This window comes from Muscardinus avellanarius (genome assembly GCF_963383645.1).
Source record: "Muscardinus avellanarius genome assembly, chromosome: 3".
Taxonomy (NCBI): domain Eukaryota; kingdom Metazoa; phylum Chordata; class Mammalia; order Rodentia; family Gliridae; genus Muscardinus; species Muscardinus avellanarius.
The window spans coordinates 105,596,761-105,618,470 of NC_137788.1; the positions used below are offsets into that span (position 1 = coordinate 105,596,761).

Genomic DNA, 21,710 nt, shown 5'->3' on the forward strand with positions numbered 1-21,710 from the left:
CCTCATTGACTCAGCCTCAAAATCAGGAGTCAGCAATCTGCAGGCGAAGGCCCACACCCCTGAAGTGAAGAAACGGACAAGAAACATTCTTTCCTCATGACTGAGCCGATTTAGTGTCTCTTGAATGTTTGTGCAGCATAACGAGTGAGAATCCGCATGGTAGGCAGCCGCGGGATTAAGGTGGCGGTGCCTACACACGGTCTCACAGGAGCGTACTGGAGCTTCCGGAGGGGAAATGCAGGTCTGTGTAAGCCCAACACAAAGGGCAGAGTGGTCACCTGGCTCTCCTCGGCTGTGGCTCGGTCAGCACCCAGGAGCAGTCGCCGATATGGATCCATATCTACCTGGCCCGGGAACCCTACAGTGGAGCCCAATCCTTCCCAGTGCTGGGCTTCCCAGGAGTCTGCTGCTAGATGCAGTTCTGGAATCCCCAGGCTTATGTGCAAGAGGGGCCTCTCTTGGGATTCAAGAAGCAAGCCCCCAGAAGGGAGGTGGTACCTTGGGCAGCAAAACAAGGAAGGTGGGCATGGAGGTGCCTTCACACGCTGGCAGAAGGAAGCGCCTGCAAGTACTTGTGCCAGGGAGCTACGCACCTGGCCCGACAGTGTGGAGACCCTTGGAGCATTAAAATGAAAATCCACCATGACAGCTGGGTGCGGTGGCGCACGCCTGTAGTACTTGGGAGGCTGAGACAGGAGGATCACAAGTTCAAGGACAGCCACACCAACTTATCAAGGCCTTCTACAACTTAGTGAGACCCTATTTCAAAATAAAAAGATAAAATGAGGCTGGAGGTGTAGCTCAGAGGCAGAATGCCCCTGGGTTCAATCCTTAGTACCACAGAACAAAACAAAATACCCACCATGACAACTAAGTAGCCAAAAAACACAAACAAGACCCAAGTGAGGGAAGGGAACCCCCATCGATGACATCTGTGCTCGCGGTATGTGCTCACTGTCTGCCCAGACTAGGTAAATAGAAAGGATTCCCAGGGCTAGGTCTGGACCTCCCCTCGCCAATACTCGGACGCAGTGAGATGCAGGGAGAGGCAAGTGGTAAATAAGGAAGACATTAGTATTTCTGAGGAGCATCTCATTGGAAGGAAGAAGGAAAAGACGAGTCTCATACCTCCAAGGAGGCAGCCCTCCCTCTGGGCTCCCCAGTGTCAGGCCTGGGCCCTCCCTCCCCTCTCAGTACGCCGGCCGGGTGCCCTCCATTTGGTATATATGGCGGCTGCTTTGGCCTCTATGCTAAGCTCAGGCGGTCCCCTTTCCAGGCTTACTGGACACCTTCCCTCGAGAGTCTGGCAAAGCACCTGAAGAAAAGAGTCACCTGCTCAGAGTTACCAGTTAGAGATGTCCTTGCAGACCGATTAAGCCAGCAACCAGCCCTCCTTCTCTAACCACAGGCTCTGATCAATCAAAAAGTCAGCAGCTGCTGAAGGCAGCCTTCCGCCTGCACTGGCTCGGAAGGCTTGTGCTGTTTGGAGCTTTTGACCCCTTCTTCGAGACAGCGTTGTTGATTTTTTTGGCAAGGGTAGGACGAAGCGTTTTCTGTCTCCCCGACAGATAGGCCGGCCGGGCACCATCCGCTCCTAATGGGGTTATGCGGGACTGCTCTTGCACACATGCAGTTCTTTGAAGCAAAATTCAATGCTTTCATCTTGACTACAAAGTGGTTTCAACAACTCCAGCTGAGGGAAAAGATAAGATACAAATTGGGCCCACGCTACACATATTTTTTTTTCAAGTCTTGTTAAGAAAGTAAAAAAAAAAAAAAAAAAAAAAATGTTTGGGTGTATTTTGATCCACAGGTGGCATTTTCAAATGTGCAAAAACAAAGTCCTGGAAGAGACTCCTAGTTACTATAAAGTCGGCCTTCCTTTTGCCGTCAAGTTGCATGTAAGGGAAATTTGTCCACAACATTCTGGAATCCAAGAGGGGGTAACCAAGTGATTTAGAAAGAGTGCATTACAAAGAATAAGGGCCCCCGTGACACCTATCCAGGAAAACTAGATAAATCGGCGAGTAGATGCGGCACCTGGAGCTACTCACTACGTTACCAAACCAAAAACTAGAAACCTATTAACTGCAGGGTCACGACATTTGGGCATGAATAGCTGGCCAACCAGGACTGCTGCCTGGAGGCGGTCGGTCTCTGCGACTGATCGGGGACTCTCCCAAAGCTTTCCAAGTCGGGAGGTCCTCGGCACCGGCGCGCCAGCCTTCGGGTGCTGTCGGCTGTCCGATCACAGAGCAGAGGCAGCGAGGGCGTGCCTCGGCTCCTCCATGGCCACGGTCCCCTGGGCTGTCCGCCTTAGTCTATGGCTCCCGGGTGGATGCTGAGCACAGGGGGCTCCAGGCAGGTGGGGGAGTAGTTGAGGTGTGGCTCTTTGATCCAGAGCAGGGGCACTCCGTTCTTCCCCTCAGAGTTCTTGCTGGAGTTCCGGCTTTTGAAGCGCACCAGGAGGATGGTGATGATGAGGATCCCGAAGATGGGGAAAGGGTAGAAGAAGACGAAGTAGAAGAGAGCATCGTTGGAGCAGATGAGCGACTGCAGCGTGGAGCCTGGGAGAACACGAGGGAGACAGGAGGTGAGGGCCTGGACCGTCCCCGCGCCCCAAGACCTCACCACCCACAGGCGGTGACCCCACACCAGCCAGCCCCCACCAATGGCGGGGACGTTGCCCTGTGCCTCTCCCCATCCACAGCTCTGAGTTCAGCTGGCACAGCGCTTCTGCCTTCTGCTGAGATCCATTACTTCTGTGTGGAAAGTTGTGGAATAAGACGGGGCTGACTGACCGCGAACTCAACTATGTCCAGGACGGTGAAGAAGCTGAGTCTGAGCCTCCTGGCGGCTCTACTTTACAGGTCCCTTTCCTGCCAGCTTCTGAACCAGATGCCTGCCTGCTGAGCGCTATCAATACACATGCCTCCTGGAGCATCCCCTGTGCCCAGGGTGTCTGTGCTGTGCAGAGCGCAGTCATAGCCAAATATAAGAGAAGATGAAACCAGGTGCTCAAGAAACCGGGGTGATGGCCGAACCTCAAAAGGGGCCTGGCCTCTGCAAGCCATTTTCTCTGTAAAATCGGGCTGCTGGATGCTCTCTGTGCTACAAAAAAATGCTAATTACAGATGTGCACAATGGGCAAACGGCATGTGGTTAAACACCTCTATTACTTCTGGAGCCTGGGCTACTCAGCAGACCACTTGGTAGCCAAGGCATGACTTAGCCTTTTTCTGCTTTCCCTTACATGGCACGGCTGTGGCTTGTCAGCTCTGGAAAGAAAAGTTAGCAAATGTTTACACTTATTGGATTTCTAAAATACATGAAATTGCCGATAGCCAACTGCTTTCAACCTACAAAATCTCAATTTCCTATGGTTCCATTTAATGCTATGTTAACAGGAGGTGATCAAGTCATGTCAAGATTATAAAGTAAAATGTTTTAACTGAAAAGAAGTTGAAAATTCTAGCATTTAAAAAAAATTTCTACAGTACAGGCTGGTTCTATAATAGCAAAACCATTTCAGTTTGGTATAGAAGGCCAATCAAGAGTACCTTGTTAGAACAAATAATTCAGGCCAGCAGGTCCTTCCTAGGTCTGTTCAGAGTGATCCCCTGCGTGATGAGAACAGGGCACCGCCTGCCGCGGCCTGCCTCCCTGCCCCCCAGCTCTCCTGGACCTCGCTCCCCCCCCCCCGAGGCTGCTCCTTCTCCCTTCCCGTGCAACATCCCCCTCACCCGCCACTCGAGCTAGAGACAGGGGGGACAGTGAAAGAAGGGTGCCAGAGGCCGGCTCTCACTTCCTCTTATGAATCTGAAACCCTCGCTAACTCAGGAAAGAGAGATGAGGTTCAATATCTAAAGTATAACAAACTCACATTAACTATGTGCTTGCACGATGAAATCTGACTAAAATAAGACTCCAGCGGAGAATCAAGTTTATGGTAAAGAGTACATGGCATCGTCACTTTAAATCTTGCCCCCCCCCTTTCTCTTTTTTCAGCATGGGCAATGGAGGGTCAGTTACATGGCCGTGTATGTCAAATCCCACTCTATCTCAGATCCTACTAATGGATGCCCGTGCCAGTCGAGACATCTGCTCGTTAACCCACAATCAAGCCCTGGATCTATCTTGTAGACACAGCTGCAGTCAGCGGCACCCTTGCCCTGTAACCGGGGCAACTCACTTGTGTCCAGAACACGGATGCCGATAGGGGCGGACTCCTCCTCCGTCAGCCGGTACCAATCCTTCTGCGGGCTGGGCAGCCACTCCTCCACGTGGCAGGAGTAGTTGCCGGAGTCGTGGGGGCTCGCCTGCAGCACGGTGAGCCGGTACAGCAGCGGGGAGAGCCTCTGGAAGCGAAGCCGGCCCTCCCAGGGGCTGCCCTCGGGGCCGAACACGGCATCCGGGCCCACGCTCAGCAGGACCGTCCTCTCGGTTAGGTCATCACTGCTGTCGTCGTCGTCGTCGTCGTCGTCCTCCTCCTCCTCCTCCTCTAGTTCTTCCAGGCCAGGGCTGCCTCTCTTCCCTCCAGCTTTGGTCCTTAGGGAATACCAGGCCACAGCAAAGCGGGAGTCCTGGCTCGAGCGGGACACGATGCTGCAGTCCAGCTGGAAGGCCGCCTTCTCAGACACTGTAGCGTTGGGGACCACTGTGTCCACCTGGAGGGCGGCATCTGGGGAGGGACGGGGAATGGAGAGTAAGAAGAGCTGAGACTTTACTCAAAGGAAACACGCATCCCTGCCTCCATTATTTTGCAGTAATACAGACATGTCTACTTATATTTGCATAAAATATCTGTGGAAGAATTTACCAGAAGCTGCTAACGTGGCTGTTGATGGAAACTGTGGAGAAAGGGACACTTATTATCACGGGTGCACCTTGTAGCGGTTGAATGGCGTCCCTTAAAAACTCATGTCCTCTTAGAACCTCAGAATGCGCCCTTATTTGGAAGAGATTCTTTGCTCATGCAGTTAGCTAGACAAGGCCACACTGGATTGGGGTGACATAAACCCAGTGACTGCTGTTACGGACTGAACTGGGATGCCTCCCCGCCAAATTCATCTCATCTGTTGAAGCTGTAACCCTCAGTGTGACTCTTAGGAGACAGGTCACTAGGAGGTAATCAAGGTTAATGAGGTCCTCAGGGAGGGTTCTAGCCTTGTAAGACTTGGCCTTATGAGAAGAGAAGGAACGAGGTCTCTTTCTAGGTACACACGCACAGAGCTGGGTAAGCACCGAGTGAGAAGGCGGCCATGTCCACGCCAGGAAGGGGGCCCTCACGAGCCCCGCCATGCAAGCACCTGAGCGCAGGACTGTGAGACAGACACCTGTGCTGGTCAAGCCTCCTGGTTTATAGGATTTTGTTATAACTGGGCAAATGGAGACACCTGGTGTCGTGTGTGTGTGTGTGTGTGTGTGTGTGTGCGTTCAATCTGGGTATTCAACACAAGGACATTCTACCACTGAGCTACAATCCTGGCCATTTTTATTTTTCATTTTGAAACAGGGTCTCTCAAAGTAGCCTTGTTTCTGTGATCCTCCTGCCTCAGCCTTCCAAGTCCTGGGATTACAGGTGTGCACCACCACACCCAGTTCAGCGTAGTAGTTTTTGGGGTTTTTTTTTTGTGGTCCTGGGGATTGAACCCAGGGGTACTCTGCTTCTGAGTTACACCCCAGCCCTATTTTATTTTTTTATATTGAAACAGGGTCTTACTAAGTTGCAGAGGGTCTCCCTAAATTGCTGAGGCTGGTTGTGAACCTGCAATCCTCCTGTCTCAGCCCCCCAGGAACTGGGATACCAGGTCTGCACCACCCTAGTACAAGGGGTATCGTCAGAGGAATAGGAGAGGACAGGCGGGGAGACACCAGAGAAGGCTCAGACAACTACAGAGCTGGAAGAGACAGGAGGATCTCCCTAGAACCTCAGGGCGCCTGGCTGGGTGACAGCCTTTTGGACCGCTGGCCTCTAGAACAATCAGAGGACAAATTTCTTTTGTTTTATGCCAGAAAAACACCAGGAAACTAACAATTCCATTAAGGAATTTGAAGTGTGTGTGTGGTACTGGGAGTTGAACCCTGAGGCAGTCTACCTCCAAGTTACACCTGCTACCCAATTTTATTTCCTATTTGGAAACGGGTCTAAGTTGCTGAGGGCCTCACTAAGTAGCCGAGACTGGCTTTGAATTTGCAATCCTCCTGTTTCAGCCTCCCAGGTACTAGGATTACAAGTGTGCACCACCAGGCCCAGCTCAGTAAACGCGATCTGCCCCAGGCAGCATGTCACACCTCGAGGACACCCCGTGTGACACTCCTGCATGGGCCCTCAGGTTTTTTTTTGTTTTTTTTTCCTGCCTTTTTTTTTTTCATGGCACTATGCACTGGACTCAGGGGCTTCTACTTTTGAGCTATACCTCCTGCTCCTTTTTGTTTTTTATTTTGAAACAGGATCTCACTAAATTGCTGAGAGTCTTGCTAAGCTGAGACTGGCCTTGAACCTGTGATTCTCCTGTCTTGGCCTCCCAAGTACCAGAATTATAGGTGTGTGCCCCAATCCTGGCTTTTTAGTTTTTCTCTGGCTTGCTGTGGTATGTTCTAAACAAAGAATTCACTCCCTAGCTTCTGAAAGGTTCCCTTTGGCTGTTTATGAAATCTTCATGAAGAATGCTGATGTAATATCGACAGAGGCAGACAAGCCAAATCAGATTCTACTTGGACAGAAACCAAAGGGAGCACTTCCCAAAGACCGTCCTGCTTTCTCCAAGAATTGGCTCAGTGTCGCTTGCAGGTGTGCACAGAGCTGGGGTTCCTTCTGCTTCTCTGGGGCTCTGCCAAGCCCCGCTTCATCCCTCCAGCCCATCTAGAATCTCAAAGTGTGCTGCGGATACCCGAAGGCTTAGTAACGGGCTGTGGGTGGTGGGCACAGTGTGCCAGCCCAGATCTCCCAGGGAGGAGAACTCTCGAGGCCAGAAGACGGCGGGATGGAGACTATGAAGTCAGGCCACAGGTGGCCCAAAGTCACGCAGCTCATCAGCTCCTCTTCCCGGAGAGCACGGCCATTGGAGAGCTGTGCCCCGGAGCAGGGCTAGCTGAGGCTGCTGCTTCTATGCACCCAGTGTTCCTCTCAGCTCGTGGGGAAGGTGAGGTGCACGATGCAGCCCGTCATGGCAAGGTGGCTGGCTGGTCACCCTCAGGTCCTTGTCCCCCTGGCTCTCCCCTCACTTCCTTTTCTTTTGCTTACCATATTTTCGGGCACCGTCAAGGGCCTGGAATTCACTGGCTCAATACAGGTGGTTTTTGTTTCGTGTTTTGGTAATGAAGATTGAACCCAGGGGCATTCTGTCTCTGAGCTACACTCCCACGCTTTTTATTTACCTATTTCTTTATACTTTAAAACAAGGCTTCACTAAGTTGCTGAGGATCTAAGTTGCTGAGGCTGGCCTCAGACCTGTGATCCTCCTATCTCAGCCTCTCAAGTACAGGGATGACAGGCGTGCCCCACCATGCCTGGCTAATACGAGGTTTTTAAAATGAGGCTCATTTCTACCTTCCCACCACCTCCCTCCCCTTAGCACACTTCTCAGCCAGTTTGGTTTCCTGGGTCTGTCTGTCATCTTCTAACAGCCTGAACCTTCTCCCCACTCAGACTTCTAGATCCTCTAAGGATGAGACACAGAAACTCATCTCAGCCGTACCTTGCACCTCGCACAAACTGCTTCCTTTGACCTCTGCCTCCTGGGTGGATGGATGGATGGGTGGGTGGGTCCCTGCCTTTCTCTCTTCCCCATTGGGCTTAACATGACTGCTAGCCTACTCAGACACAAGCTCACTGAGGGCACGAGCCTGCGTTTCAGACCTCACACTCCAGCCAACGGCAGACCCCACACAACATCGTGACTCTTCACATAATTCTCAGGATATAGTACTTCAAATTTTCTACATGTTCAACATGTACCTCTGGACAAGTTCAAAAACTGTACAATGAATGTTATGTAATAATAAAAATGATGGTGATAGCTGGGTGTGTTGGCTCATGGCTGTAATCCCAGTACTGGGGAAGCTGGGACAGGAGGCTCGCAGGTCTGAGGACAGCCTATATAGGTAGTGAGGCTCTCATCAGCCGAGCGAGACTCTGCTTCAAAATAAAAGGATAACATAGGACTGGGGGTTTAGCTTGAAGACAGAATGCCTCTGAGATAGAATCCCCAGTAACACACACACACACACACACACACACACACAATGGTTGTTATGAAAAGCTTTTAATGACATGGAAAATGCTCATAAGAGAATGTCGAGCAGGTAAAAAAAAAAAAATCCCATGTACGACAGTGAGATCCTGACTTTATTCAACACGAGACAGCAAGAATATGAAGACATGAAACAAAGAGAAAAAATACACCAAATTATTAGTGGTAGTTACTGTAAACAGAGAGACTACGGGTAACTCTTCCAAGTATACTTTGCCATTTTCAATAGGTTGTGTAATAGTGGCACGACTTTTACAGTCAGGGCAGCAGGGGGAAGGCAGGGAGGGAGCGATGGAGGCTGGAGCACCGCAGCTCACAGGCTGAAGGGCGGCGCTGGGAGCACACAGGGAGTGGGGGAACGGCAGGCGGCCCTCCAGCCTGCTTCCTCAGTGTGATCCCCAGGTTGCTGAGGCTGGCCTCGAACCTGTAATCCTTCTGCCTCAGCCTCTCAAGTCCTGGGATGACAGGCGTGCCCCACCATGCCTGGCTAATACAGTATTTTGAACGAGGCTCCTTTCTACTATCACCATGCAGGCCGGGTGTGGGGGTGTGCACCTGCCATCCAGTTACTTGGGAGGCCAGGACAGGAGGACAGCAGGGCTTTTATTTTTTGTGTGTGTGGTACAGGGGGTTGAATCCAGAGGCATTCTACCTCTGAGCTACATCCCCAGCCCTATTTTAAAATTCTTTATTTTAGCAGGGTGTGGTGGCACACGCTTGTAATCCCAGCATTCGGGAGGCTGAGACTGGAGGATCGTGGTTCATGGACAGTCTCAGCTACTTAGTGAGGCCCTTTCCAACTCAATGAGACCCTGTTTCAAAATAAAGAGTGAAAAATAGAACTGGGGCCGGGTGTGGTGGCGCATGCTTGTAATCCCCTCTCTTGGGAGGCTGAGACAGGAGGATCCCACAGGTTTGCAGCCAGCCTCAGCTACTGAGTGAGGCTCTCGGCAACTTAGTAAGACCCTGTTTCCAAATAAAATATAAAATAGGTCTGGAAGTATAGTCCGGAGGTAGAAAAGCCCCTGGGTTCCACCCCCAGTACCACAAAAAAAGGGGGGGGGCTGGGGGTGTAGCTTGGAGGTAGAATTCCCCTGGGTTCCATCCCCAGTACCACACACACAAAAAAAGAAAATTATTTATTTTGAAACAAGGTCTTAATAAGTTGCGGGAGGCCTCACTAATTAGTTGAGGCTGGCCTCAACTACTCCAGTACTCAGTACTGATCCTACTCAGCCTCCTGAGTACTGGGATTACAAGCATGCTCCATCATGCCTGGCTATTCTTAATTGTGAAACAGGGTTGAGCCGGGCATGGTGGTGCACACTTGTAATCCCAGCATTCAGGAGGCTGAGACAGGAGGATCGTGGTTTGCAGACAGCCTTAGGTACTTAGTGAAGCCCTCTGCAACTCAGTGAAACCCGGTTTCAAAGTAAAGAATAAAAAAATAGGGTAGGGGGTGTAGCTCATAGGTGGAAAGAAAGAAAGAAAGAAAGAAAGAAAGAAAGAAACAAACAAACAAACAAACAAACAAGGTCTCACTAAGTTGTAAAGGCCTTGCTAAGTATCTGAGGCTGGCCACAAACCTGTGATCCTCCTGTCTCAGCCTCCCAAGTACTGGCATTACAAGTGTGTGTCACCATCCCCAGCAGATAGCAGGTTTGAGACCAGCCTTAGCAACTTAGTGATATGCTCAGCAACATAGTGAGACCCTGTTTCAAAAGATAAAAACTAAAAACGAATGGGGTGTGGCTTGGAGATAGAATGACCCTGGGTTCAATTCTCAGTACAAATGAATGAATGAATGAATGAATGAATGAATATCACTTGGGGTTGTTTGGAAGACTAAATATGATGCCAGCTGTGGTGGGATGCACCTCCCACTTGACCTGGGGACCTCAGTGTGGGATCCGCAGGATGCAGGAGGGTTTGGGGAGAACAGTGCTCAGCTGCCATTCACTCAAATTTACTTTCAGGAAAAGACCAGCAGCAGCTTCTAGGTAAGGTCAAAAGCAGAGAACTCCATTTCCCCACAGGAAAACAGGAGTAACTCAAAGCAGAGGTGAGATGCAGGCAAGTCAGGCGATCTCACCTCACTGTAACAAAGGGTGCGTTCCCCTCCCTGAAGCACGCTCCTGACAGCTGGGTCACACCCAGACGTGAAAACGTGACAGACTTCCACCAGGACCAAGACCACAGATGTGAACACCAGGAGCTTCCGAGACAAACGGAGGGGCGCTCCCGCTGACGAGGTCACAGTCATGTCTGCTCCGTGCCCTGCTGGGGACCATTACCCTCCCACTCTCATAGGGATGTGTGATGCTGTCATGTTGCAAAGACACGGGAAATCTGCACTTCTTAGCTTTACGTGTTTAAATGTGTGACAACAATTATTATACCTCGTCACTATATTCATGTAGGTACTTTAGAAACAGCAATAGACACAAGGAAAGCAAAAGGCCACGTAGAATAGTCATTAGCACCAATAAAATTATTAGGAAGCAAGACAGTTAGAACCAAAGGTACTTATTAGTTTCTATTTAAAGAATCAATTCTTTCCCACTTAAAATCCATCAGCTTAACTTTTTGAACCTGTTACTGGTTCACGATTTTTTTGTAACATCAACCACTTGTCTAAGCCTAAATGGCTTCTTTCATAAAAGTCCTAAGATCTATAATAATTAATTGCCAGGTTTTATTCTAATTAAGGAATCAAATCACCTTTGGTCAAAGCCAGATGTGCAACTTCCCATTCACAAGAAAAACTGGAATAATCCTGAATACAAATGGATAATGGAAATGTTCATATACTTAACCGAAAATAGCTTATTAAATAATAAGTTAATTCTATTCATCACATAAAATATGACACTTAAAGGGGAAACGGAAGAGAAGGGAGGCGGGGGCGCTCACCTGGCCGTGTGACCGTGACGGCGGTCTGGCCGGCAGTTTCCTCAGCCCGTTTGTACCACTGGCCGCTGGGGCTGGGCAGCCACTCCTCCACGCGGCAGCTGTAGGTCCCGCTGTCCTGCACGGCGGCGTTCTGGATAGAGAGGCGGTACACGCCCGAGGAGGGGCTCTCCGCGTGTAGCCGCCCCTGCAGGTTGTTCTTGGCCGCCTGCTCTCCGTAGTGGAAGGTGGCCTCCCGGCTGAGGCGGGCCACCGTCTCCCGCTCCGGGTGGTTGGGCTTCCACACAAACCACTCCACCAGGAGCTGCGAGGCTGCGCTCGTGCGGTTCAGGACTACGCACTCCAGCTGCACCTGCCGGGTCTCCAGAACCGACAGGTTCCCATGGGCTTGGCTGAGCCTCAGGCGGCTGTCTGAACAGTGAGGAAAGAGATGTCACCAGGTGACAACCAGGGACTCCCACACCCTGTCCAAGGGTGGTGAGCAGTAATTTCAGTGCAGGAAAGCAGCTCAGACTTGGCTGGCACACACAGTCCTCAGACGTGGCCCTGCCGACGTTCTGAGCTGCTGGGCCATGTATGTGAGGCACTTGGGTTTCAAGGAGTCCAGGTTACAGCAGCAGCTGCCCCCAACATACCCCTCATGGGAGAGGGAACACAAGCTGTGGACCACACATCCACACCACAGCAGCTCAGGAAGTATGCGGCTGACGGATGGGGTGGCCGGGTCGGGAGGCAAGGGTGGGATGAGAACGCCCCTCCCAGAAAGATTCAGCGCAAGAACTGACCACAGTACAGCCAAAAGATGAACTGGATGCCAGGCACAGTGGCACACACCTGTAATCTCAGTACTTGTGAAGCTGAGACAGGAGGATCCAAGTTCAAGGCGAGCCTCAGCAACTTAGACCATGTTTCAAAATAAGAAATAAAAAGGGCCGGGAGCCGGGTGTGGTGTGGCACACTTGTAATCCCAGCATTTAGGAGGCTGAGCCTGGGGGATAGCGGTTCATGGAAGGCCTCGGCTAATTAGTGAGGCCCTCTGTAACATGCCAGCTTTCAGAATCATTCATCCCCCAAGGTGGGAAGAAAACTGATCTGACATCAGTAAAGAAAAGATTGATAGCGATGGGACTGGATGATTTGAAAACCTACTAACAAGGTTTTGCTCCAGTGGAGAGTGTCATTAACACTAATAGCACGCCTGTAATTTCATAAAGGGCCCTAATGAGCCCTCCAGACCAGAGCGATCTAAAAGCTGTGACACGGTAAACACACAGAAGCACCTCGGGGACAAAAGCCCTGAGTGAGGCTGAGCTGGGAAGGAAGGGAGGGGACCAGGCACTGTCCTTTCTTCCTTGATTCAGCCCCCTGAACGGCCTTTAGTGCTCATGACTACTGTTGTAATTGAAGGGTCAAAAAAAAAAAAACCCCAGAAAATAAATTTTAACTAGCCAGACTCTCCAAAATAAACATGTAAGATGTTAACTCTGGTTATACCTCTGGGTTGCAACATTGTTATTTTGTTGTTGTGTGTTTTTTGTTTACTTGTCTTGTATTTTCCAGAAACTCTGTAATCCATCCTTTCTTTCTTTCTTTCTTTCTTTCTTTCTTTCTTTCTTTCTTTCTTCTTTCTTTCTTTCTTTCTGCAGTACTGGGGATAGATCCCAGGGGCATTCTACCTCTGAGTTACACCCCAGCCCTATTTTTTATTCTCTATTTTGAAATAGGGTCTCACTAAGTTGCAGAGGGCCTCACTAAGTAGCTGAGGTTGACCACGAACCTGTGATCCTCCGGTCTCAGCCTCCCAAGTACTGGCATTACAAGCGTGTGCCACCATGCCTGGCTAATGCTTTCTAATTGGGGGGGGGGAGTAGAAACAGGAGAAAAGAGTAAGAGAGAGAGGAGAGAAAGAGAGGAGAAGAGAAAAGAAAGAAAAAAGAAAACCAGAAATGTCTGGACATGGCGGCACATGCCTGTAATCCTACTACTTGGGAAGCTAAGAGGAGCGCGGGATTGAAGTCATTCTTAGCAACAGACTGATCTTCCCTGGGTTCAATCCAAGAAAGAAAGCAAAGGAGGGGAAGGAGGGAATGAATATATATGAGTGAATAAAAACTGTCAACTGAAAAGGGGCAGCTGCTTTTATCAGTGTCTTGTGAGTTTTCTATTATTTTAAATAATTTTTATTTTTGCTTTTTAATTTTTTTTTTTTTTTTTTTTTTGGTGGTACTAGGGACGGAACTCAGGGGCCTTCTACCTCTAGGCAATACCAGACCTATTTTTTAATATTTTATTTGGACAGGGTCTCACTAAGCTGTGAAGAGCCTCACTAAGCTGCTGCAGCTGGTTTCAAATCTGTGGTCCTCCTGTATCGGCCTTCCAAGTGTGGGGATTACAAGCGTGCGCCACGACACGGGGCATCCTGTGAGTTTTCCATTCCAGTGTTAAAACTCACGTGAGGGAGATGGCACTGGCTTGCTGACAGAAATCCTCTGGTCCTTTGGTGCTGTCCTCTTAGCCTGGCTGTGGCCTCTGACAGGTAGATCCCTGGGTGAATTCGGTACCCACCCAAAGTCTTTTGGTTTCAGAAGGCACAAGGAAAGGGAAAGGATGTGGTGGCCAGAGAGGAAACAGGATGGGGTGACGTTTTCCCAGCAGAGGGGACACCCACAACAGAAAGCGGACTCGGACAGGAGCCGAGAGAACCAAGATGCCCTGATGGCACCTCCAGTTTATAAAAGCTCCAAGAACTGGCCAGCGATTGGGACCTGGATCACTGGAAATGCCCACAGGGACCGCTTCAGAGTGTGGTAGCGCACCGGCACCGGGCCTGCTGCACAGAACATCACTGGACGGCCTCGGGGCGAGGGGCGCACAGGCCAGGCCTCATCTGGACCTGTGTCGGGCTTTCCTGGCTTCTTGGACAAATATGCACTGAACCTCTGGAGTAAAGGAATGGCAGAGAAAACCTGGACTCCAGACTCTCAGGAGCTTCAATCCTCACAAGAGAGATGGCAGAGAGGTGAGGCTACATTTGAATAATAGATAATAGTAAGTAACATGCTGCAGCTGATGGCAAGTGCATCCCAAGTGTAAACATGAACACAGGCTTCAAAATTACTTAGAGAGGAATAAGCAGGGGTACGGAATGCCAGGGGTGATCTGTCCTGATGGGAATGAGGGAGGGGGAGCAGGGTGCCAGGCTCCCACTGAAGTTAAAAGGAGCCAGCGACACCTCTCAGAAGAAGCGTGAGATATGAGTAGCTGTGAGAAGATGTTCCAGGCCAAGAGAACAGCACATACAAAGGCCCTGTGGTGATCGATGAAACTACCCATTTATAACTTATTCCACCAGGACTTACTAAGAATGCCGTGTTCACGTGTGAAGATATGAAGACCAGCTTACAGTGTGGGGCATTAGAAACGCAGACAATTACAACGGAGTTTCACTCAGCCATAAAGAAGAACAAAACTATGTCATTTTCTGGGAAATGGATGGAACTGGAGGACATTGTGCTAAGTGAGATTAGTCAGTCACAAAAAGTAAGAAATCGGATGCTCTCCCTAATATGCGGAAGCTAGGGAGAAAAAGGGTCACAGGAGGAACTCTGGATGAAGAAGGAGAAACCACAGAGGAGCAAATAAGGCGACCTGACTGAGGGGGAAGGAGGGAGGAGGGAAATTCTCTAATGTTCAAGATGCACATTCACAAACATATCAGGGTCAGTCACTAAGCCAAACTTGAGAAGGAGGGAGGGGGAGGGAATGGGGGAGGACTGGGGAAGGGCTAAATGAGTGATGTGCACGCGTGTGCCTCCACCATCTTGCACTCCATTAAGATGTATGACTGCAAAGCGCCAATAACAAAAGTAAAAAAAGAAATACAGAAAATTATTACACTGTGTGTGTTATAAGGCACCACTAGTGGCAGAGGACCAATTGAGGTGGCCTTCCTGGAGGCAGCGCTGTGTGAAGTCCTGGGGATGGGGGAAGACGAGAGAGGCAGCAGGAGAGCTGTGTTGAGGCAGAGGGGCAGCATAAGCCATGCCGGGGGATGGCACATGGGTGGCACACAGCGTGAAGCCCCACGGCCGTTCAGGAGGCACAGTGACAACAAATTGTCAGCATGTGGCATAGAAGGCTAGGGGACACTTAAGGCCACCTCTCTAAGGGACTCGAGTTCCGTAACAGGGAGACAGGGAGGGGTGCGGCCTTGGCATAGCTGGAAGGAAATAACCCAACCTTATCTTGAGCTGTCCTAGGGGCAGATCTAAAACCTGAGGGGGATGTCAAGGCTGCCCCAGAGTGGAACACGGAACAAAGGAGGCTCGTGGAGGTGGCGTCTTTCTTGGACACGTTCTGGTGGGGCTTAGACGCTGCCTGTCAGGGGCAGGCTTGAGCTGCACCCTGAGCCTGACTGGGGGACTGTGGCTGCTTTGGCCTGGAGAGAGGAAGAGCCTGACCCTGCTGAGTCGGAAGGCAAGGAAGCTGGGGGTGGGGGGACAGCTGAGGAAAGCCATAAAATCTTTCTAGGCAGGAATCTGGGGTATAGAGCTAGTGCCAACCGGAACCCCAGGTGTAAACTATAAATGCAGGAGACACCCCCCCCGCCCCCCGCCCAGCGCCTGCTATGGCCTTAACGGCCGCGATCTGCTGACCACAGCTACCCCGGCATCCCTGGTGAAAATGGCGGATAGCGTCCGCAGCAGCAGTCAGGGTGCCTTGCGGGTTTGCATCCGGACCCACTGCAGGTAAGCGGGAGGACCCCCAGGGCACTAGGGTAGGGTCAGTGATGCCTCACCTGGCCCCAGGCAGGCCCTGTAGAAAACCCACTGCGCCCTCATGCCATCCTTACCTGGCTGCTTCACAGTGACTTCTGTGCGGCCCGAAACCTCCTCCGCCAGCTTGTACCAGGCGTAGTTGGGGCTCAGCAGCCACTCCTCCACATGGCAGTAGTAGCTGCCGCTGTCGCTGACCTCGGCTCTCTGGACGGTGAGGCTGAAGAGGCCCCCCGACACGTGCCTCTCAAACTGTAGCCGGGCTCTCAGGCCCTCCTCCTCGGCGTACGTGCCGTACTCGAAGGCAGAACTGTGGGTGGTTTTGAGGATGAGCTTGCCGTCGGCGTCCGAGGGCTTGTGGACGTACCAGAGCACAGCGAAGTGAGAGTTCTGGCTGGTCTGAGACTTGACCGAGCAGTTCAGCTGAATGGGCCTGTTTTCCACCAGGGTGAGGGTTCTCTTGGATTTGCTCACCTGAAGCTTTGTCACTGAGAAGGAAGGGTACCAGTCAGAAAACTCGCCACACACTTGGAAATACGGCCATCTGGCCCTCGCCCCAGGCTCGGAGCAGGTTCTGACCAGCACGGTGCCTTGGGGGCCTTACCAGGAACAGACTTCCTTCAAAACAGGGTTCAGCATAAGGACGCCCTCCATCATCTTCTCCTCCCCATGCCCCAGGCCTAGGGCCTTGTAGTCCCTTATTCCCGCCATCTCCTCCCGCCATCTAGGTCTCTGCAGCGAAAGCACAAGCCTGTCTATACCCTGTGGCAGCCTAAACAGTTTAATGGCACCAGGTGTGGTGGCCTACATCTGTAGTCCCAGTACCTGGGAGGCTGAGACAGGAGGATCACAGGTTTGAGGCCAGCCTCAGAAGGTTAGCGACACCCTCTTTCTAAATAAAAAATAAAAAGCTCAGTGGTTGAACACACACACACACATACACACACACACACACACACTCTCTCTCTCTCTCTCTCTCTCTCTCTCGCTCGCTCGCTCGCTCGCTCGCTCTCTCCTCCTCTTCCTGGTATAAAGCTCCTTGAGGACCCGGTCCTAGCCCAACCATCCTGATTAGCCACGACTCACTTACAAGGGCCCTTCACGATCCCCACATTCCCGGGGCTCTGGCCATGGCTCTGGTGTCCTCTCCGCTCGTCTCCTCTGCACCTCCCTCTGGGACCTTTTTCCACACACCCTCCGGTCTCCTCTCCTTGCAGCCCCGTGGGTCAGGTGCCCTTCCTCAGCCCCTCTGGAGGTCCTGGTCTGTTTTCCTTACATCTTTCTTCTGAAAGACCCTGAGCTCCGAGGGTGGAGACCACGCCGCTCCCACTCAGTCAGCAGCGTTTGCAGGGGCTCACTGTTTCTCAAGAGCGGCTAAGTGCCGGGCGTGCCCTGAAGAACAGGCCGAGTCCCAGCCCCACCGCGCCCACGGCGCCCACCGCTGCCGGACACCCTCACCATCACAGCCGGGGCCCAGCACAGTGCCCGGCTCCCCAAGAGCACTTGGTGTTCGTGCTGAAATTTGAGTAGGAATGGAAAAGAACAAGAAAGAGCCCTGAGAAGCACAGGAAAAGATAATCAGAGGATGCTGGGGCATCTTCCTGGGGGGTGAAGGCTGAGAAGTGATGGTGGGGGCAGCTCCAGTGTCCCCTTCCCCTTGCCATCCGCCATCCAGTTCCAGAACCAGCAGGGAGCAGAGACTCCAGAGCGCCACCCAAGCCTCTAATTAGCAGCGATGTTCACCTTTAAGGTGGCACGAAGCCAAGGCCTAACAAAACAGATCCTAGGAAGGTAATTTGAGATCTCACCCACTCCATCACTCCGCTGCTCAAGCTCTGCCTTCTCCTACCCACCCTCCTCCTGCTACTGGAAAAGAAAAAAAAAGTAACTTCAAGTTTCCGGTAGGGATCTGATAGTAAAAGCATCACTGCACCTCTGACTCCTTCTACACTTCCAGCTTTGGGCACTTGCCAGCTTAGAGAAAACCCCAGCGCCAGGTACAGCCCCACACAGGCGAGCAGCTGGGCTGCGGGGCTGGGAGGGCGGGCTGGGGCAGGTTTGCCCTGGAAGGTCTCCAGCACCGGCTGGGCAGTCTCTTGTTCCTTAAGGCCAGAGTCCAGCTGCAGGGGCAGAGACTGCAACCAGACACAAGCCAGCCGGGGTGAGCCGCCTGGGGTTGAGAGCATCAAGGGCTGAGGCCCAGGTGTCATGGAATCAAAACTGTCAAAGGCCACAGACTGCTGCTAGGTCCCCTGGTACTGCACAGACAAACGTCAGGAAAAACGGGGCAGTGGCAGTGTCTGACACCCCGCATCATGACTGCCGCGACATCTCTGCGCACGCGTCTCCTGGCACTAGTTCAGGGTGTTTCTTCATATAGGTATGTGGAGGTCACACGCTTACAGATCTCGAACCACCCAGAACACACTGAGTCCTGATCGGGGAGAAGCCCATGTCCCAGGCCCCACCTCTGGCCTCATCTTTTCTGTTAGCAAGCCCAGGCTTCTGCCTTCTCCCTTCCTCAGATGCAGAAAGTCCCCCAGGCATGGTGGGGATCCGAGGGAGGGTTACCATGAGACTCGAGGCCCTGGAGAGTGGATTCGCACTGGTTTGCTGGTGGGCCTTCAGAGTGGACTCTTCCACCACTTGAAACAGCTGGCTCCCTTTCATTCCTTTCCAACCCGATTCACCGCACGCAAATGATATCTCTATCCCTGCAAATGACACCACCTGAATTATCTGGTTCTTGGCCAAAAAAACTGGCTTGTTCAGTGTAGAGTAGAAAGAGCTTTAAAATGTATTATTAATTGAGGCCAGATTATTTTTGCAACTGTTACTAAGGAAACCTCAATTGCTATAGTAACTGCATATGTTAAACTGGAATCCTATGACTAAGCTCCAATCCAGTCACATGGTCTGAGATGGAGAATCCAAGAGAAGTGTTTCAAAGCATTTCCATTTTCCCCTTTCCCATGTCAAAATATTGTGAAGTGTTGAGAAGCTTGAAAGTGAGGCGCTTTTGAAATTTGGTGAGCGCCTGACAGGTGGGCAAGGGGCAGCTCTTATCTGAGGCTCAGAGTGTCCTCCCACATCTCAGGGGCTGGGAGGACTGTTCCTGAAGCCTTGGCAGGGGGAGGCCCATGCTAATCAGGGAGCACGCAGGGGCTGTCAGCACTGCCCCAGGCTGGAGCAGTCTGTGCTGCACCTCTAGTCAGGCTAGCCCGGACTCCTTAGGGACTGAAGGTGCTTTCTCCTGCAAAATGAGAGCAGTCGCAGTCAGTAGCTATTGGGAGCCGTACAGACTAAAAACAGTAGCCTATAGCAGAGTTAGCACCAGGCCTGGTATACAGGAAACAGTGAGTACATTTCTGCTACTCTCATTCCCTTCTGGTTTCTGTGCCGGGTGCCACGTCCAAAGAGCAACAGAGGATGGGGGACTGCCAAACCTAAGCAGCAACTGTCCTTCTGGAGGGAGGCTTTCCACCAGCAGCTTGTCAGAAAGGCAGGCTCCTAGGCCTGCTAAGCCACAATCTGCATGCCAACGAGATCCCCAAGGAACTGTGGCTGTGCCTGAGAGACCCTGCAGTGGCCTCTGTGAGTGAACTTTGGGAGGCAACAAACACAGAGGACTGAGGCTTGGTCAACCCCCTCAGCCCCAGTGCATCAGCAGGGAGAAGGAAGATCCCACTGAGAGCGGGAAGGCTGGGCGTGTGGGCAGCGCAGGCCCAGGAGCAGCCTCCCCGGGCAGCAGCTCCGGCCTCTGCAGGAATGGCTTTTCTCAGTTTCCTTCTTAGGCTGTGGATCAACACTTGGGATGCTGTGGTGGTAATGGAGAGGCTCGTATTGTGCCCCGAGTCAGAACGGGGTTATGGCAAGGTGAGCGGCAGGAGAAGAGGAAGGAAGGCAGTGGCAAGGAGCAGCCAGGGTGTCCCCAGCCAACCCCCACCCCATCCGGCTCCATGTGGCTCTTCTCCTGCAAAAGTCACTGACTCCATCAACACAGGACTCTTAAACTCCGCCCGAGCTCTGTGACCTGGTGCCTTTCACTAAAGAGAATTTTTTAAAGGTTTTCCTTTTCCTGCAAAATTTCTAAGCATCGAAAGTGCAAGGACTATGCCTGATCATTGCTAAACAAATTAACTAATGGACGACAATAAAATGTGATTAATATTTTAAAGGAAGGGTTAGTAATTCTGTCAAGGATAAGAGGGAGGGAACCTTTCAAAAAGGATGTGACCTTGGCTACTTGGCTCTGAGAGATGGATGAGCGGGTGTTGGGCAGGTGGAGAAGGGGAGGCAGAGGGCCTGAGAGTAGGAACCCCGAAGCCAACCTCTCTGCGCGCGCTCAGGGAAGAGTGAGCCGCCAAAAGTGGATGGCCTTAGGAAAGTGAGCTCTGGCTGGACAGAGGGACCAGGAGCTGGTACTTGATCCTGACCACCTGAGGCTCCCAGGGAGCATTAATGGTCTACAGCACAGACCACTCGAGCTTGTGAGAACCTGCGGGCTCAGATACTCTAGGGTTGGGGTCCAGAGGTACACACTCAAATTTGAGGAGCTGAGGGTGTATCTTAGAGATAGAATGCCATTGGGATCAATCCCCAATAAAACACACACACACACACACACACACACACACGCGCACACACGCGCACACACACACATGCACACATGCAAACATATGGAATATATGATCTGTATATGATCTAAAGTCCTACTTGCTTGGTTCAGAGTATTCTTATTGTTTAATACACTTTAAAATAATCTTTTCTATGTGCTCAGCACAACTCTAAGAATTTTTACTAACAGTAATATTGAATCTTCACCAGTCCTACATAAAAAAAAAAAAAATGAGCCTCCGTTTTACAAGTTGCTTGCCCACGGTCATGCAGCCAGTCCTGTGGTTGGCTGGGTTCCACCCAGGCCCCGGGCTCTCCCTTGCTCTTCACCAATGCACACGGCAACCCCGGCTCCGGCGTCACCGTGCCCCAGTGTTCCCGCCACCTCTTCTAGTGCGCCTGCATCTCTGCATCTCAGCCCGCAGCAGGTCACCTGCATAGCATAGCAGGTGACCACACCTGCAGGGAGGTAGGAGGGAAGCACCACCTCAACTGTCTACACACAGACAATGACAAATGTACTGAGTGCCACATGTCACTGAGGCGTGAGGCATGGCCCTATGGGGAGAGGGCTGGGCACTCCGCTGAGGCCTCTTGTGCTCATGTTCACTCCATCTCCCACAGGCAGAGCCACATGGGATTGAAGAAAGAGACCCCCAGACGACCCTGAGAGGAAGCAGGGGCCACTCCTCTGAGAGGTGGGCAGCCGCCACCTGCTGCGGTCAGACAAGGACGGCCAGTGCTCATGTGCCCCGGGCTCACCAAGTCAACGCTTCCCTCAGCTAAACCGAGCTGCCAGGTCAGCAGTAAGAAATAGAAGGAAACGGACTTGGCAACATCCAGAGGGTATTAAATATTCATCCTGACTACCCATCAGTGAAATCCCAGCAGAATACACCCTCTGACAAGTCGCCTTTCTACCACCGGAGGCTGTCCTGCTGGAAGCTTGTTTATTGCTTTGTCGATTTTAATGTGCAATGTTTAATAGCCAGACCAAGATATAGTCGTAAACATTTGGAAAAATAAGTGCTGACATTTCCCTTATTGCTTCTGTATTTAGTAATGTGTAATTGAGGGTGATTTTGGAGCTAAAGAAAACCAGAAGGAAGCAAGGTGGTGCTTTACAATTAAAAGAGAAAAGAACTGATTGAGG

General features: G+C 51.5%; 1 protein-coding gene across 3 annotated transcripts in view; it reads right to left on the reverse strand.

The window, feature by feature from the left end:
- Positions 1-2,316: 2,316 nt before the first annotated feature.
- The window catches only part of IGSF3 (immunoglobulin superfamily member 3), a gene marked incomplete at both ends in the record, with an annotated part of 93,941 nt that continues 74,547 nt past the window's right edge, over positions 2,317-21,710 (reverse strand). For all 3 annotated transcript variants that reach the window (XM_080692230.1, XM_080692229.1, XM_080692228.1), the window contains 4 exons: positions 2,317-2,567; positions 4,193-4,681; positions 11,169-11,576; positions 16,018-16,428. In XM_080692230.1, coding sequence (XP_080548356.1) covers positions 2,317-2,567; positions 4,193-4,681; positions 11,169-11,576; positions 16,018-16,428 — 1,559 coding nt within the window. The remainder of the gene's footprint in view (positions 2,568-4,192; positions 4,682-11,168; positions 11,577-16,017; positions 16,429-21,710) is intronic.